General features: G+C 47.1%; 1 protein-coding gene across 2 annotated transcripts; it reads left to right on the forward strand.

The window, feature by feature from the left end:
* The first annotated feature begins 1,339 nt into the window (after nt 1-1,339).
* LOC311213559 (mitotic-spindle organizing protein 2B-like) lies at nt 1,340-11,101 on the forward strand. 2 transcript variants are annotated; one of them, XM_084293637.1, is made up of 3 exons: nt 1,340-1,506; nt 1,620-1,765; nt 10,886-11,101. In XM_084293637.1, the coding sequence occupies exons 1-3, from the start codon at nt 1,367-1,369 to the stop codon at nt 11,041-11,043; spliced, it is 444 nt and encodes a 147-aa protein (XP_084149763.1). In that variant the 5' UTR covers nt 1,340-1,366; the 3' UTR covers nt 11,044-11,101. The 2 variants fall into 2 exon arrangements, with proteins under 2 accessions (XP_084149763.1, XP_084149762.1); XM_084293636.1 differs by lacking the exon at nt 10,886-11,101 and adding an exon at nt 1,846-2,531.
* Nucleotides 11,102-17,621: the final 6,520 nt, after the last annotated feature.

The raw sequence follows: 17,621 nt of genomic DNA on the forward strand, positions 1-17,621 counted from the left end.
TCGCCCTGGGAAGGTTTTCATCCCTGGATGCAGTACTGGCAGCCAGAGGGCAACTGTTGGGGATGTTGAGGAGGGGTAGAAGCTGAGACTCCTCCAATTTGTTGTAGGAAAGGTGTTTTCTGTTTTTGTTTGTTTGTTTGTTTGTTTGTTTTCCCCAGAGGGTGCAGGATGCTAAAAAGCATCTTGCCCTGTTCTGCTGTGACTTGTAGCTGAGCTCTCAGATGCCGCATTGGAAGTAGTCCAGGTGGGATGAGGGAGGGCTGGGGAGTGCATCACCCACACAGTGAGGGCTCTTGCCCTTGCATTTGACTTCCAACCTTTCCCACAGTGCTTCCTGCACATCATTTAGCTGAGCAGGCAAGCGAGTAAGCACAAGGACGTCACCCAGCCTTCTCCCCAGCACCGACCCCAAACTGCTCCATTCAGCCAAAGGCCCTTCCCAAAGCCCATGGTTCAGAGCTGCCTCATGCTTTGCAGCTGTGGCACTGCTGGTAATTCACACTGGCAGCTGCTGCTCCTGCTATCAGTGCTGTGATAATTGTCCCCGCGGGCTGGTCCCGCTCAGGGCCATTAGCAGCAAGATCCTTCTTTTATCATCATACGTCTTGTTCTTGTCTTGGCAGCTACAGTAAATATCTGCCTGTTCCTGAGGCTGAACGCCTGTGAGGACACACGGTCAGGTCACCCTGCGGTGGGTGCTGATTTTTACATGGTTGCAGCTTTCTTGGGGTGCGAAGCAGCAGCGTACACCTGTGGGTTACTGCAGGAATGGGCTGGAGTCTCCTGCAGTGGTTCCTGGCGGTGACATCCCTGCATCGTGCCCTCGGTCCAGCTCTGCCAGCCGCTCATCTGCTCAGAGCTGGGGGGAGTGGGGCAGGCGATCCCCCCCACGGATGGCAGAGGCGATGCTGATTTCCATTTAGATAGAAGAATTTCAATCTCAGCTTGACGTCTGCCTCGCGACTCAAGGCCCAAATTTCCAATTTGCTTCCTCACACGCCGCCAGATGCTCCCTGCTGGGAACTGAAGCATGGCAGAGGCACCGGGAGCCCCGCAAAGGTGGACGGCCAGGTGCGTGAATGCGCCCAGCGATGGATACTCAGCCCCTTGGGGCAGCTATTGTCCGGGGTGAGGGGAAGCAAAACCAGCAGGTGCCTCAAGAAAAAAAAAAAAAAAAAAAAAAGGAAGAAATTGGGGCACGGAGGGGCTGCCTCACAGGGGGTCACACTTCTGGTCGCCTCGTCTACCCCAGCCCTGCGGCTGCGCGGGCGGGGAGGCCGCGGGCTGAGGCGCTGCTGCCCCCTGGCGGCCGCGGGCGGGCGGTGCCGCAGGGCGGGCCGGGGCCAGGCGGCTGCACGGGGCCGCCATGTCGGGAGCGGCGCTGGGCAAAGCGGCGGCGGCGGCAGCAGCGGCGAGGCCGCGGAGGAAGGTGCTGAGCGCGGAGGAGGCGGAGCTGTTCGAGCTGGCGCAGGCGGCGGGCAGCGGGCTGGACCCGGAGGTGTTCAAGTGAGCGGCGGGGCGGGCGGTGCGGGGCACGGCGGAGCATCCCCACCCCGGGTGCGGTGCTCCCCCGGGTGCGGTGCTCCCCCCGGTGCCCCGCGCTGACGGCCGCCCCGCAGGGTGCTGCTGGACCTGCTGCGCATGAACGTGGCGCCGCTCGCCGTCTTCCAGGTGCTCAAGTCCATGTGCGCCGGGCAGCGGCTGCCGGCGGCCAGCGAGAGCGGAGCCCCCGCCGCGCCGGCGCCGCTCCCCGCCGACAGCCGAGGTAAAGCAGCGGGGGAACGGGGAGCGGGGAGCGGGCAGGGGGGCGGCGGGCCCTGACCTCTCTGCGTCTCTCCCGCACAGAGCCCCCGCAGGACCCGCTCGCCTTCGCCTCCGCCCTGCGGCTGCCGCGGCCCTCCGGTGTCCGCCCGCCCGCTGCCTCCTCCTCCTCCTCCTCCTGCTGCCGCCCGCTGCCCCGCTGCCTCTCCGCGCCGCCCGCCGGCCGCGCCGCGGGCTCGGCGCCGGGGGCTCGGCCCCTCGGGCCTTCGGCAGCCCCGGGGCGCGGGGTGAGGGCCGGGCGGCAGGGCCCGAGGCTGCTGCTGGCGGCGCGGCCGGGCGGCGGGGCCGGGCCCCGGGGGCCGCCTCCAACGCGGGAGGCTCGCGGCGCCCGCTCCGTGTGAGGCGGCGGGGCCCGAGCTGCCGCAGCGCCGGGGTTTGCCCCTGTCCGTGCTCCCTCCGGGGAGCGACCCGGAGTGGGTGTCAGGAGAAGGGGCCTGGTGTGCTAGGAAGCGCTGTGCTGCTTCGTCTGCTCCATCCACGTGTAGCAGCACCGCAGCTCGTGCTGGTTCCCGTGCCCAAAATGAATGTTTTTTATTAGTGGGGGTGTGACGTGGAATTGGGAGGCTGCGTGGAGCTGTCACCTATAGCAGCGACTGCTTTGGAATATAATCATTCTTACTGCTCTGGCCTCAGGGGTCAGCAATAAATGTAGCCCCGAAGCTGTGCCATATGCTTTCCAAGCCAGTTCTAATAAAACTTGATTCCCTCTACTTTCCTGAAGTGGCTTTTGGCTGGTAGCGTGACACATCTGTGGGTTACTTCCGAAAGGTTACTTTGAAAGGGCTAACTAAAATAAGTCTGCTGTCACTAAGCTTAAATTTGCCGTGCAGGAGAACTCTCGCTTCTTTTGAGCTTAGGAATGTAGTAAAAGGGGGCAGCGGCCAAAACAGAGTGGTTTCATGGATGTTTGGCATGGTTGACAAGAACAAAACTGTGTGCTGAAAGATAGGTTTGCTTCACACCTCAGGATTGCAGTGCCTCTAACAGGGGTTTGATGGTTGCTGAGTGGGAGTGTGGAAATAGATGAGGTCAAGCTGAATTTTATTGTGTTCTGTTCTCCCTTCCTCTCAGTGTTTCAGGGTGAAAACTCCACTGTAGCTGATGAGGACATGTTGACCCGTGAAGAATTCTGTAGTAAAACTGAAAAAGAAAACTTTTGCCAGCAGCCACTGTTTTGGGAACACAGAGTGATGGAAAAAAGAAAGTCTTGTCAATCAGTGTAGGTGATGAGTAAGGCTGAGGGCAAGTAAGGTTCTTCTCCTGTCATGATATCATACTGCAACTTGGTCTAGTCTCACTGCTGAGACTGCCTGGGTGATAGGGAGTGCTTATGCTGTACAGCAGCTGGCTGTGCTTGCAGGCCTGTGTATCTGATGGCGTGTCCTACAGAGGGCGGATCCGAAAGGCAAGATTCACTTGAGTATCTTCAAGCAGTCAGTTTCAGGGTAAGATTGGTTATGCACCTTCACAGTAGCAGAGCCTGCTACTTCTAATGTGTATTTCCACATGGTAAATGGCTGCAGTTCACCTCATTGAGCAGGTGGGGGTAGCATGGAGGCTGAGGAAGTTTACTAAAGCCTTAACCGGAATTTGGGTGTGCAGGTAATGTCCTGGACTCCCAGGACCTGATGGTTCCTCTTACTTGCTGAAAGAGGTGTTCTTGATTAAAAGTTTACTGGTGAGAGGATATGAATGGTAAAGAGAACAGACTCGTGTATGAGATTTTTAATTATGCACAGAGGAAAAAGACACCTGGCTATTTTTCTTGAGCAAAGTAAGAGGGGCACAGCACTTGGATATTTTAAGAAAGCCCCATCTTGCTGTTCCTTGCCACATTGAGAGAAAATGTCTCAAAATAAGAGAGTAGCAATTCTGAACAAATGATGCTTTAAATCCTGCTCTCTTGTTCTCGTTTGGTGCTTCAGGTGTGGTGGGCCCTGCAAACTGTGAAGGAACTTTGCGTGATGTGTTTGTTCCTGTTTGTCTGTTAATCTGGAGTAGCTTTTCTTCTCTTGTAATGCTGTTTACGTAGTACTTTCCATAAAAAAAATGAACAAAACAACCAGTTTCTTCTAATACTGGGCCACTGCCACAAGCTACTTCTAGCTAGTTGTAGGCCAGCTCCAGTTTGAAATGGTTAAGTGGTGACTCTTCTCTTAACAAGCATTAAATTCCTCAAGAGGAAGTCAGAAACCCTATGGTAGAGTTGATCTGCCCTCAGCAGTTGTCTCCTACCACTAGAGGTAGTACAAACATGTTAAAGAGCCTCAGTTTCTAGGACTTAACATCAGTCTTGGGGTCTTAAATCAGTTTTCCTTTCATCAGTCCAGGATGTTCATTCCGCATCTTTAAGCAGAGCGTCTCCTGGTCCAAGACATGCCCAAGCCTGACTGCATTCTTGCCTCAGGCCCCCGGTGCTGCCAGTCCTTGGGCTTTTGTATATCTTATTGCTGCTTTATTTCACATTTCTGCTTTATTTCACGAGTCTAACACAGGTCTTCAGGGCTACATAATACACCGATCACTGGATCAGAGTGGCTTACTTAGACAGGAGGATCACTCCCATTAAGCCACAATTTTAATGTTCGCCCAGGTACCTGCAGAGTGTATCAGTCCAATGCTGGCCTTGGATTTTCACTGAGCTGGTGCTTAGTACTGGTGGTAGAGATGAGCTTTGGCCTCCTCTCACAACACGTTCATCCCTGGCCCCATGCTGATGGGCAGTGCTGTGCTTCTTTGCCAGAAGGTTTGGTCTTCCCAGTTGTGTCAGGTGTGGTTTTTATTTATTATTATTTTTTAAATTTTCTGGAAGGTTTTGCTGCATTAGGGCTCATAGCGGTCGCTAACTTTGAAGATTTTTTTTAGTTTGTCAGCTCAAGTGACTTTGTCATCACCCAGCACCTCCTGATGTTGAACAGTGGCTAATGTCCTTGTGAATAAATTCACCGCTGAAAGCTAAATCTCTGGACATTCTTTGGGCAGAACTTTACATCTGATAGTGTTTTATCACAATCTTAGTCCTGCATCCTCACTTCTGTGAGTATAAGAAGTGCCAGTGAGATCTCATTAACATTGAGAAGAGCGTGTGTTTTTTTTTCCTAGACCTCCTTGTGAGGGTTTACTTCTGTCCCCTCTCACATGGGAGATGTTTGTGCTTGCTGTGACTCAGTCAAGGAGGGGCTTTGTTAGTGGAATGCCTAGCCTGACTGAAGATGGTCCTCAAGTGCAAGCTAACAGTCCTGTGCCACCGTAACTGCAGTTTTGTACAACTCTGCCTATCTTAGGTCTGATACCACAGTGCAGTGTAGACACCTGGAGCAATGTGCATGGAGTGCTGGAGGAAGATGTGTGGGGTTCTTGGTCGAAGGTCATGAAAACAGATTTCCAGAGAGAGGTCTCAGTTTGTGGGAGCTGGTAATGCAGTAAAGCAGAACAGGACCATAAGTGCCAGCCTTGTTTGTGTTTCCCTTGACCACACCAGGCTGTATTAGGGTTCGAACTATCTGCATGTCAAGGCAGCAGCTCTTAGGGGAAAGTGTGTTGCTGACATACAAATCCCATTAAAATCAATGTATCTTCAGGCTAATTTTCTCTCCTTAAATTGGAGAAGCAAATAGTTAGCTCAAACTGAAGAGGAGGAGGAATCAGGCTTACTCATTCATTGAACTCTCTGGTTCTGAACACAGTCCATCATCAGTTCAGGAGTTGGGGTAAGTGTTAACAGGGTGACTGGGGGTTTCCTCTGGGCTGCATCCATTCTGCAGGGGTTTTTGGTTTGCCTTGCCTTCTTTCCCTTTAGGAGCTGCCATGGGGAAGGGGAACCAAAGCTGTATCTGCTGTTGGCCCTGCCATCTCTTGTTGGAAGATGCTGCTTATTTTTGAGAAGAGGATGGCGTGGCTTCTGCGCAGGACAAGGCGTTTGGAGATGGGAGATGTCCCCTCTGCATAGCTGGGACTTGCCTGCTGACGCAGCCAGAGCTCCTTGCGCTGATGCAGAGAGCAGCAATTGTTGTACACAAGCTTGCCAAGCTGCTTTGCACAGCGTCGTTCAGCTCTGCATATCTGCTCTTTCTTCTGTGCTTCCTTCTTTGTCAGAAGACAGACAAGTGGCTGAAGTAATCCAGGTCTCACTAAACATTAGCTGAGTCTGCTTTCTTCAAGTTTCATCAGTAACAGTGAGATATCGGCATAAGCTTCTCAGCTCATCGTGATGCAGGGAGGTTTTTTAAATCAGTTAAAAAAAGGCTGTCACCCTGATAAGCATTGCTGGGGGTAGGGGTAAGAAAGCACATCACTTTCCTCTCCTCACTCCTGTAGTTATTTCAGCTTCTTATACAGCTAAAGCTCTTAAGCAGCAGGGAATCATAGAAATGACTTTATATTGTGTTTTCCATAGAATATAGCAGTGGCGCTCTGCACAGAGTTGTTTGTTGGTAACAACTCATAACTGCCTCAGAATTACTGTCTGACTATTCGATCAGCCATCTGGCATGCTTAGCTAGAGACAGCTTCATGCAAGCTGCATTCCAAAGTGGTTGTCGCGATAATTGATTTGGGAGAGGAAGAGCTTATTTTAAAAGGAAGGGGTGTTCTTTGGGCAATTTCTTCCCATAAATGCAAGGGAGAGTTGTGCACGCCCATTAGGACAGTGGTGTTGGGTTTAGTTTAGACTAGGCATTTGTATAATTTGCTGTTGTGCACTTAAATATGGCTTCATGTATTGGTTCCATGCTTGCTTTTCCTGTCAGCCCACCTCACCCTAAGCCACTGGTGATTTGTGTGCAGTTTTCTACCCCTCTATTACCATACATTTGCCAATGCCCTGCTCTTTTTTTTTTTTTTTTTTTTTCCTAGACAAGTCAATGTTCTTTGACAGTCCTCCTCTTTTCACTTCCAATATCTTTTCCACATTTTCTCACTCTCCAGCCCAAATGCCTTGTGTGAAGTTCCTTTCCAGGGCTTTGCCCCAACTAATTTTTTGTACCAAATGATTTGTTAACATAAGTTTGCTTTTCATTGTGCTCTCGCCTGGTTTATGGATTTTTGCATGGCACTAGTGCAATCTCCTAGTCTGCGCAGGAGATAGAGTGCTTTCCTGATTAACAAGTGATTAAGAAACTTCTCAGCTTTTTGCTTTCTTGGCTGGTTAAAAAATGTAGTTCCTATTCTCTACAAGGGAGCTACCAAATCTTCGCATGACCAAAATGCAGATGATAGTGAAGTGGTTATCCTTAGTTGCAGAAACAGAACACACAGCTTTTATTTTCTTTTCCTTGTCCTGCAAGTAACTTACAGAAAGTCTAGGCTGTTGGCTGCAACACTCTAAACCTGATGTAGACCTAGTCTTGAAACGATAGGTGGCTTTGTTACGTAGAGCAAAATATTTTTGTGGAAATAACGTGCTCTCAAAACTGAAGTGTAGACTTTATATTTCTCATTTTATTGAATCTTGTGGGTGGGAAAAATCTGTTCTGGATGCTGCAACTCAGCATCCAGTACTGAGTAATGAAGTTGAATACCTAACCTGATTCAAGTGAACAGGCATGTTAGAGAAGAGAGGCTGTAAGTTCTGTGCAGGTGATTTGGAGGCCTGTGTAGGTTGCAGATTATTTTGTGTTCTCTTCTTTCTACACGTTCTCCTTGTCAGGTAAGTGTGGAACCGTGTACTTTCACATGTAGGTGTGAAAGAGAGAAAGCATGTGTTCAAATAATGATCCACTGCTCCATTTGCCTTAATGCATACCGAAGGTCTTAGAAAATGACTTTTCTGCATTTGAAAACTTATTTTTCCTCTTCCTCTGTTTCAGAACTAGTTGGATGGATTTGTTGAAGCACCTTGTGCCAGTTGTACCTGGCTTCCTGACTGTGTCTTCTCAGGGAGGCTGCTTTAGCTGGGGTGATGTTTTAGCCCATGTGCCTCGTTGTGTATGAGCTGTTACAACAAGTACCTTGACAGCTTTGGAGGCCTTGAGAACCTGCCAGTTTGTGTGGTGAAGGACTGAGAATTAAAGCCATAAGTGCTTTGAAGAGTGAGGTCTAGCTGCAGCTGAGATTTTATTTCAAATTTCATCTCTTCCTAATTGTGAAAAAAGTCCCATCACTGTGCCAGCCACCAGTGGGTGGGCAAAAGTTTAGTCCTTCTGGTAACCACGTCATGATTGCAAGATTCCAATCTTACAAGCTGTTCTTTTCATCCAGACTTGAGTCTTTGTTCATCCTGGAAGGCCAGCTGGCTTACAGTGCCTAATGTAAGCCCTACTGAGAGACAGAAACAGGATTGTGGAGAATTTAAATCTACTCTAGCCCATAGTTTTTGCCTATACGCTGTAAAGAAGGTGCTAGAGGTTGTTGCAGCCCTGACATGCTAATCCTCCTGGACTGCATTACAAATAAAGGTACTCACAGCAGCAGCTGATGGCTTCTCCTTTTTCATGCCAGAGGGAAGAAATTTTGCAGTTCCTGTTACTGCTCAGAAGTGGGAAAGGACCCCCTGAGGAAGGTAGAAGATTGAGGAGAGAGTAGGCTGTAGGAGAAGAACTTTATATTTCTAATTCTGAAAGCGTATTTGGGGTTCCTTTCCTAAGTTTGTTTGGTCTTTGCTTGCCTTGTGCTATAATCAAAGATAGTATTTCTTCTCTCTGCCTCTTAAAACTGTCTCTTTCTGCCCTGCAGGCTCCTCTCTTGGTATCTGGTAAAGGTTTGGAGTGGTGGTGGTCTCCTAGAGGTAGCTGTAGCATTTTTTACTGCATTTTTGTTAGAGGTGTTTGGTATTAATGTGTTCAGTGAGCAGCCTATGCACAACTTGCACTGGCACTAGCAGTCAGAGGTAGGCAATGCACAAACATCCATTCCTCTCAAACTATGTAAGGTTCTTGAGGAGGTGCAGATGTAACCGCTGCTTCTGGGGTCATCTTTGGGCAGAGAGAAATCCCTCTTTTGACTTGACTCTTGCATCTGTAACTGCTTGGGCTACAGTTGTTCTGGGACAGCCAGACAGCTACAAGACCAGGGCATCTTGTGTCAGCGAGGTAAATAGCAGTGGAATCCTTTTGCTAGTCCATACTGCTTGAATTGCAGAGGGTAAACTTCTTGTGCTTTGCACTAGTGGACCCTTATATTCCTGACAGTGGAAGTTCACAAACCATGTCTGTTGCTGCACGCTTGATGAGCTGCTCTTGCCCAGTGCACAGGTCTAGAGATGATGCTTCCAAAAATATAGGTGACTTTTATGGTGTTGGAAGTAACTGGTTTGTTTTAGTGTGATTTCAAGGCTATGAGGATGGAGGGCATGTTTTATCTGAGCATAGCTTTTCTTTACAGAGTGAATCTTTCTCCCCAAGTCATTTCAGCTAGGTCAGAAGATCAAGGACCTGACTCCTGGTAGCACGTAATGGTACAGTTGTCTGTATGTGCACATGGTTAGAGCTATCATACACAGGCTGGGAACCTGCACTCTCAGTTGATATATGCATGTGAGGAAGAGGAGAACACCCATATAGAGACGTACTGGACTGCTAAAAGCATCATGGTGAACTCTAATGCTTTGTTTGAGATGTTAAGAGACTTTTCTCTTAAATACTGTGAGATCATGTATTGCCTTTGTGCAATTTGTTTGTTTTCATAGACAATACTTGCATTAGTAAAACTGCTGAAGTGCTTACAAGCTTGAGCTTTACAAAGAAAATCTGCAAGGCTGGTTGGCTGGCTTGGGCTGATGACTTGGCAGATCACTAGTGTGGTTTACAATAATAGTTTTTTTTTTTTTTTTTTTTTTTAAGAACACCTGATTTGGCTGGGATAAGTGAATGTATTTCTTTTTCTAACCTAGTTTGTCAAATTTTACAGATGTGAAGGGGCTACATACTCTTACCTAGAAGTTCACAGGTTGTCCTTCCAGTACTGTGAGGCATGAATTTGTAGTATAGATGGGAGTGCTGTTTTCAGACAGTTACTCCAAGGAGAGACAGGTCAGTTTGGTAAGTAAAACAGACACAACTCCAGTGTGTGCCCTGTTGGCAGCACAGATCCAAGGTGATCCAGATGGCCATGGAGACTCTCGTGTGAGGAGTAGCTATTGGCATTCTGCAGTTTGCTCTGTCGTGATTACTAAGATGTCGCTCTCCATTTTAATTGCATGCGTGTAATTATAGGTACTCAGGGAAAAACAGCTCACTGGATTTCTTGTGTTTTGTTTGCTCCTTACTATGTTCGTGTTTAGCAGTGCTTCTTGGTGCTTGCTATCTTTAATAAAAACTGTGACTATCTTGAGCCCTTCTACATAATTTCTTTGTTCTTTATTTTTTCTTTCCTAATGCAAATATTACTTCTCATCTGAAGTAATTCTCTCTGCCAGGAAGCATCAGTCTTCCTCACTTTTCCCTTGCAGTCACTTGTTTGCAGCACATCTTAGTCTGTCAGTCTTCCTCCTGTGGCTGAATCTGGCAGGGTGGACTGTATGCCCCTTGCTTCATTCAACTTGTACCTTTCTACCCATTGTCGTCTCTGCTGTCATATTGCACTGTAGAGATGGTCAGTTGCACCTACAGAAGGGCAGCTCTGTTATCTTCTGAACCCGGTAAGAAAATCTGAGAGTAACTGATTTTGTGTAGGCGTCTGAATTCCTGGATACTCCAGAAAATGACAGGAAACCCAAACTTGCCCGTCAAATCACAAGTGAGGTTTTCTGATCCGACACTGACTGCAGGCTTTAGAAAGAGGTGGGCAGTGGCACATCAGTTCACTTATCCCAGCCTGGAGGTGTTACGTGCTCTTCATGTTTTTGAATTGCTGTTTGCAGTGCCAAATTCCTGTGCCAGATGAAAACAGGTATTTAAAGAACAAAGTGGCTGGTTACTTTGTATGTTAAAACTAATAATGCTCCTACTGCAACTTATTTTGTTCTTGTGGCCCTGATTTCACAAACTTGCTTTCTGTGTTGGATGCTGGATACACTTGCGACATCTAATACAATTTTGCCTTTAGCATGATTTCTTAAACACTTGCAGCTTAAATGCTGTATGGGTGACACAGGACTGACACTAATGTATGTATTTCATTCATTCAGGGAGAAATAAAACCAGTTCTGCTGTCAGTGGGACCCAGGTGATAGCAGAAAGGAGCAGCAGGGAAGGATCTGCCCAGAGGATGCCTCGGCAACCAAGTGCAAGCCGGCTGCAGAAATCAGGAGCACCTGGAAAGAACAGTGGAGGCAACAGTAACTAGGACCTTGGCACTGATGTATTTTGATGCTTGAAGATGTATAAAAATTGTGTTGTGTGTATTAATCATTACAAACACGATTTGTAACACATGGAACGTGGTGTTGTTTCTTATTTCCAAAAATTCTGCTGGCAACTGCTGTGGTTTGACCCAGCAGGCAGCACAGCACTACACAGCCATTTTCTCACCCTTCTCCCACCTGCAGTGGGATGGGGGGAGAGAATAAGGGGCGGGGGGGTAGTAAAAATCTTGTGGTTGAAATAAAGACAGTTTAATAGGACAGAAAATAAATAATATGTACAAAACAAGTGCTGCATGATATGGTTGTTCACCACGCACTTACCAATCAGTACCCATCAGTACCCATGTTTGGCTGATTTAAGAGATGAGAATTAAGTACTGAGCTAGGTCATATGTTGTCAAAGGAAGAGCTTTACAATGATTGTAGCTTGCACTGGAAACCTCACTGTCCGATGGGGGTATGTTCTTGTTCTTTAACTGATTCACTCCAATTCACTCCATGTGCATGCTCAGGTGAGTTTTAGCATCTTAATCAAAAAAGCACTTTGACCCCTCATGTAGTGTAATCATGTAACATTTAGTTTCTCTAATAACAGTAAAGTGATTTTTTTAAGTTACAGAACCCTTTGCCTAATGAGCCAGGTTAAATGAGGGCATTGTGCTAGACAAAGGGAGAGGATAGCTTCATCACTTTACAGTAAGATACATGCAAGTAGCTAAAACAGGTAAGTGGATTTGTTAGTGTTAAGTGTTGTCATTCATCATTCCAGGGCCTATCCAGGCAGTGCGTGTACTTGCTATGGCCTAAGCTCAGGAGCTGTTAGTGAATTCCATTTCCCTAATTAGGAGAAAGTGCCTCCATTCTTGGTGGGGGATGGATAATGTTTGCAAGAGTCATGGAGATCTCATGAATGTTTTGGAGTATCTGTCAGTCCAGCACAGTTAAGGGGTTTTGCTAGTGTTGGTATATGTGTGAAAAACCCTGTTGGAGAAGTAGCTGTGGAAGTCATGAGTCTGCAACCCATCTGTGGAGATCAGAACTTTTCAAGGGTAGGAGTTAGAAATGGGAGCGAATTAGTTAATATCTTGCAGTAATACACTTTGAAGGACATCCAAGTGAGAGTTTATGAGCTTTTTCATCACTGGCAAGGTCTGGGTATTTCCTGCTGTGATCTTGCAAGAAAGTGCACCTATTCCCACCCTCACACCCCCAAGAAAAAACATCTGAAAAAACCACGCTGCCTAGTAGAGGCAAATGCATTAGTTATCCTAGTTGAATTTGCTGGTAAAAGAGAGCAGATGAAGGGCTGCTTTTTCCCTGGAATATGAGTGAGCAGGCTTGAGATGTGACTCAAACTCTGTGAAGTACGTTGACCACCTTTGAGAATAAACAGTACCTAACAACAGCGGTTTTGCCTGCATGGTCACTGCTTCCTCTCTCTTTAGTTCCATGTCTGCATTTTTTCTATTTATCCTGCTGCAGCTCAGGGTACCTCCTGTGTTGTTCCTACCCACCTGCTTCCAGGCTTCTACAACATCCTCCTACTGCATTCTCCTCAGTCTTGTGGATCATCACTTTTCCTTTCCTGATGTCCATTTTTCCCAAGTAGACTCTCCTGTTCTCCTTTCCATGCTATCAAGCTGAATAAAGAGTGCAGAGTATTTCTTTATATCCTGTTTCTTCAAATCTTTTGCAAAGGTGAGGCACAGTGACTCCTTGCTGTGGGGGACAGCTTGATCTGTTGTCTGGGGGAGTGTGCTGCTTGCTGGAGACCCAGACCTGGGGTGTTTTGGAGGAACTACTAAAGTTCACCCAACCCTATTGACTTAGGAAGGGAAATTTGTCCAGAGGCCAGTTATATATAATAAGAAGCACTGCAGTTGCCTAGGTCTTACCTCCAGTGCAGCAGGCTGTGATGATGACATGGTGATGGTGATCATGTATTTTTCAGAGTCACCATTGCTTTTTTCCATTTTGACAGTATTCAGTACTTAATCAGGTGTATGTGTTACACACTGATTAGTCACTGAGTTTCTGTGCAAAGTGTTTTTTGGCATTTTTCCACTGCCTGTATGAGCGCTGTTGGCTTTAGTATGCAGTGAACGTTGTCTTTTTCAAATATGAGTGAAAACCTTCAGACAAAGGATAGTGAGAGACCTGAGTGAAAATGAGGGACAAAGTTCTCCCAGGGAATGTAAGGACATCCTCAAAGGCTGAAAAGAACAAGGAAGAATTCATATGGAGAAAAAAAAAAAAACAAAAAAAAACCAAAAAAAAACAGGACTTATCAGTCCCTATATAAAGGACTGGGGAAACAGTTTTTATTATGGAGCAGAGTGGCCCAGCGGAAGCGTGCTGGGCCCATAACCCAGAGGTCGATGGATCGAAACCATCCTCTGCTAATGCCTTTTCTTCCCTTTGTTTCCTTATTAGATTTTTTCTTTCATTATTATACGATTTTTTTCTGTTGAGTGGTGGATTTGTGTGTGTGTGTTTTTCTTTTATTTATTTATTTATGTATTTATGTATTTAGAACTGTCACCCTGAGCTGCTTTCCCCATGTGCCCTGGGTTGCACGGTGCTGGCCCTTCCAGTGCGTTCTCCATCTCTGTCAGCTGCCGGCCGAGGGCAGACGAGACCGGGAGAGGAAAAAGGAACAGAAAAGAAATAAAATCAACCTCTGGCCCGTACGGGGATCGAACCCGCGACCTTGGCGTTATTAGCACCACGCTCTAACCAACTGAGCTAACCGGCCTTGTCGGGATGGGTTCCTTTAGGCGCCACTTTCAGGCCTTTTCCAGGCGCTGCCCCTATACGGGATGCTCCTGGCTGGGCTGCAGCCACTTCTGTCGTCCGGGCAATTAAAAGAAGGAAACAAAACGTATAGCAGAGGATGGTTTCGATCCATCGACCTCTGGGTTATGGGCCCAGCACGCTTCCGCTGCGCCACTCTGCTCCCATAGCACTGTAACGTGTAGTTGCACCTCCACCTTCCTGTGGTAGCTGCTGCTCTCACTACACAGCCCAGGGGACTCTGCCAGGGGCAGGGATACATTCCACTAGACCGGGTTGCTCAAAGTTGCTCACAAATTTTGGTTTTGCAGAAATAGCAGTTTGAAGAGTTACCTGTTTAGTTGCTTTTGGAAAAACAATAACAACAACCTTCCACCCTCCCCCCCCCAAAAAAAAACAAAAAAAACCACCACACACATACAAAGGGAACAATAAACCTGGATTACTCAGCACATCACACACCTTGTATCCACCTTAAAGCACCTCAGTGTATTCACAACAGCTCCATGTGTGCAGAAGGAAGATACCTCAACAGTGCCGCAGTTTGGCTCCTCATCCTGAAGGAGAAGCTGGGACCGTTGCCCACATGGCTCCCCTGGTATGAAGCCTGTTTGGCCTTGTGGTGGGTTTTTGGAAAAAAAAAAAAAAAAAAAAAAAAAAAGCTCCCTCCTTCCCTGCTCTCACAGGTCACTTCCAATGTGTGCAAGGAAGTGGGGGGGACCTTGTGAGGGGTTAATGTTATACAACATCTGTGGTATGACAGACACAAAAGTTGCCGACCTTATCAAGATGATCTATGCTTCAGGCATCTTGTGAAATTTCACAGCTGAACTTGGTTGCTAGCATCAGGTCAGTGGGGTAACAGACCTTTTTCTGGAGCCAAAGATAGACCCTTCACAAGCCACATCTACGTCCTTTTAATGTAATTTCTCCTCTCTCCAGTCCACCCCCTCCCCATACACCCATGCCAGTTCCATATCTAAACTCATTTCTCCCCAAATGTCCCTGCTCAAACATGTGGCTGTTCAGCACAAAGAAGTACAGAATCACAGAACTCTTTGGGTGGGAAGGGACCTTTAAAGATCATCTAGTCCATCCCTCTGCCATTGGCAGGGACATGTTTCCCTACATCAGGCTGCCCAAAGCCCCATCCAACCTGGTCTTGAATGCTTCCAGGGATGGGGCATTTACCTGGACAACCTATTGTGCCTCACCACCCTCTGAGTGAAGAATTTCTTCCTAACATCTGATCTAAATCTACCCCCTTTTAGCTTAATAATTCTTATCCCTTGTTCTATCACTACATGCCCTTGTAAAAAGTCTCTCCCCATCTTTCTTACAGCCCCCCTTTAAGTATTGAATAGTCTCCCCAGAGCCTTCTCTTCTCCGAGTTGAACAACCCCAACTCTCTCAGCCTTTTTTTTTTTTTTCAGGAGAGGAGCCCCATCCTCCTGATCATTTTTGTGGCCTTTCTCTGGACCTGCTTGAACAGGTTCATGTCTTTCTTGTGCTGGGGACCCCAGGGCTGAGCGCAGTACTCCAGGTGGGGTGTCACAAGAGCAGACCAATAAGGGAGAATCACCTCCTTTGACCCTCTGGCCATGCTTGTTTTTATGCAGCCCAGGATACCATTGGCTTTTTGCTAGTATGCTCTCAATCCATTCATCTTTCAGTCTGTACTGATGTTTGGGATTGCCTAACCCAGGTGTATCACCTTGCACTTTGACTTGTTAAACTTGTTGAGGTTCACAGGGGCCCACTTCTCAAGCCTGTCCAGGTCCCTCTGAATGGCCTCCCTTCCTTCTACCATGTCAACTGCAACACTAATTTTGGTGTTGTTTGCAAACATGCTGAGGGGTGCACTTGATCCCATTGTCTATGTCACTAATAATGATATTAAACAGCACAAGACCCAGTACAGATCTCTGAGGAACACCATTCATCACTGACCTCCACTTGGACACAAAGCCATTGACCACAACTCTCTGGAAGTGGCCATCCAGCCAGTTTCTTATCCACCAAATGGTCCACCCTTCAAATCTGTATCTCTCAAATTCAGAGAAAATAATGTTTTGTAGGACACATCCTGATGCCTGCTTACCTATGCAGACACCTCAATAGATAATGTCTGTTCTCCTAAGCTTGCTTGCTCTCTTTGGGCATTTCCTAATACTCCTTCTGCTCCTTTACCCTCAGACTGTTGAGTCCAGGCAACATGGAAACAAGGATACAGAGAAGAGGTATGAACTCACATTTGCAACCCACGTGTCCACTGTCAGCAGTCCTTCAACCCTCTGCAGTGCCTTCCCAATGGCAGGGCCTGATGCCAGAGCTGTTAAAGCCCTTGTGGGAGATGGTCTCTTAAAGGCCCACAGGAAACCACAATTCTTGCCTCAAGTGCAAGTTCTAAGCCATGGTGAGGCCCTGTCCAGTGTATCTTCCACCAAGCACTTTGCCAGGGTGTTCCTCCAATATTTTGACACACAGGCAAGTCATCTGCAGGCACCCTTGCGTCTACAGCCTTGTCCCTCCCATTGCACAGCCTAACAGCACAGGGAAGTCCTCCTTCTCAAGGGGTTCCTTTTAAGACAAGTCTTCCTGGAGGTGCCTCTGCTTTATCACTCCACTGCTGCACCCCAAAATGCTGTTTTCCTTCATAACCATATTCCCACACTGCACGGATGGGGCTGGAGTTGCACCATCATTTGCTCTCTGATATGGTTGTGAGCTGTTCTGGAGTAATTCTCCCCGGCATTGGTTTGCAACTCTGTGACATAGCAATACTCATTTCTGATTGCCTGTGGGGATCACCACGGGGATTTTCAAAAGCCATCTGGACGTGGTCCTGGGCAAGCAGTTACAGGTGACCCTGCTTAAGCAGGTGGGTTGAATCAGATGACCTTAAGAGGTCCCTTCCAACCTCAGCCACTGAGTGATTCTAAGATCTCATGCAGCAGGATCCCTAACCACCTCCCATGCAGTCAGAGAAATACCACAGTTGTGTGTTATCCTCCCCCCAACCCCCCAGAGGGCTATAGGGCCACGGACACTGGATTCAGTTTCTTGATACTCTTCTGGAGTAATAGCTGGAGTCCTTTTGGGTTACACCACAGTGCTTAAATATTCCTTAACTATGCTGCAATATAGGCGTGATCTGAAACCTCCTTGGCTGCCTGAAATCCACAGGGTTATCTGCTCCACTAGTCTGGCAGATATATCACAGATTTATGGGAAAGTCACACTGTTTTGCACTAGAAGCAAAACAGGATGATGTAGGACTTTTATAGCACTGCTAGATATTTGTCTTCAAGCAACCAAATCAAGTTTCTTTCAGCTGTTCAACCAAATTACTCCTTAAATGCTGATGACTGTGCTGATTAGATTGTCATTGACTTTGATGGGGGTGTGGGTGTTGACTTACCTATAGATATTTACGGTCAAATACCATAATCTTGATCTGAATCCCAGCCATATATCCAGTCATCTGAATCTCTCTATTTCATTTTTACTCTCTGTTGGAATAAAATTATGTCCATGGGACAAGCAATCTTTTGGCATATTCTTCCTAAAAACATGCAATTTTGTTTTCTGACTTTGATGGTACTATGCTACCCGTTAGTTTTATGTATCTTGGAGTCATGTGTTCTTATGACAGTGATTTATTTTATACATACTTTAAACTGAACAGTGTGTAGAAAAAGGGCAATAGACCTAAACATACTGTAATTAATATTCTGAATTTATGGCTTATTTCTGTAGTCTCTGT

This window comes from Netta rufina (genome assembly GCF_964035555.1).
Source record: "Netta rufina genome assembly, chromosome: 11".
NCBI lineage: Eukaryota > Metazoa > Chordata > Aves > Anseriformes > Anatidae > Netta > Netta rufina.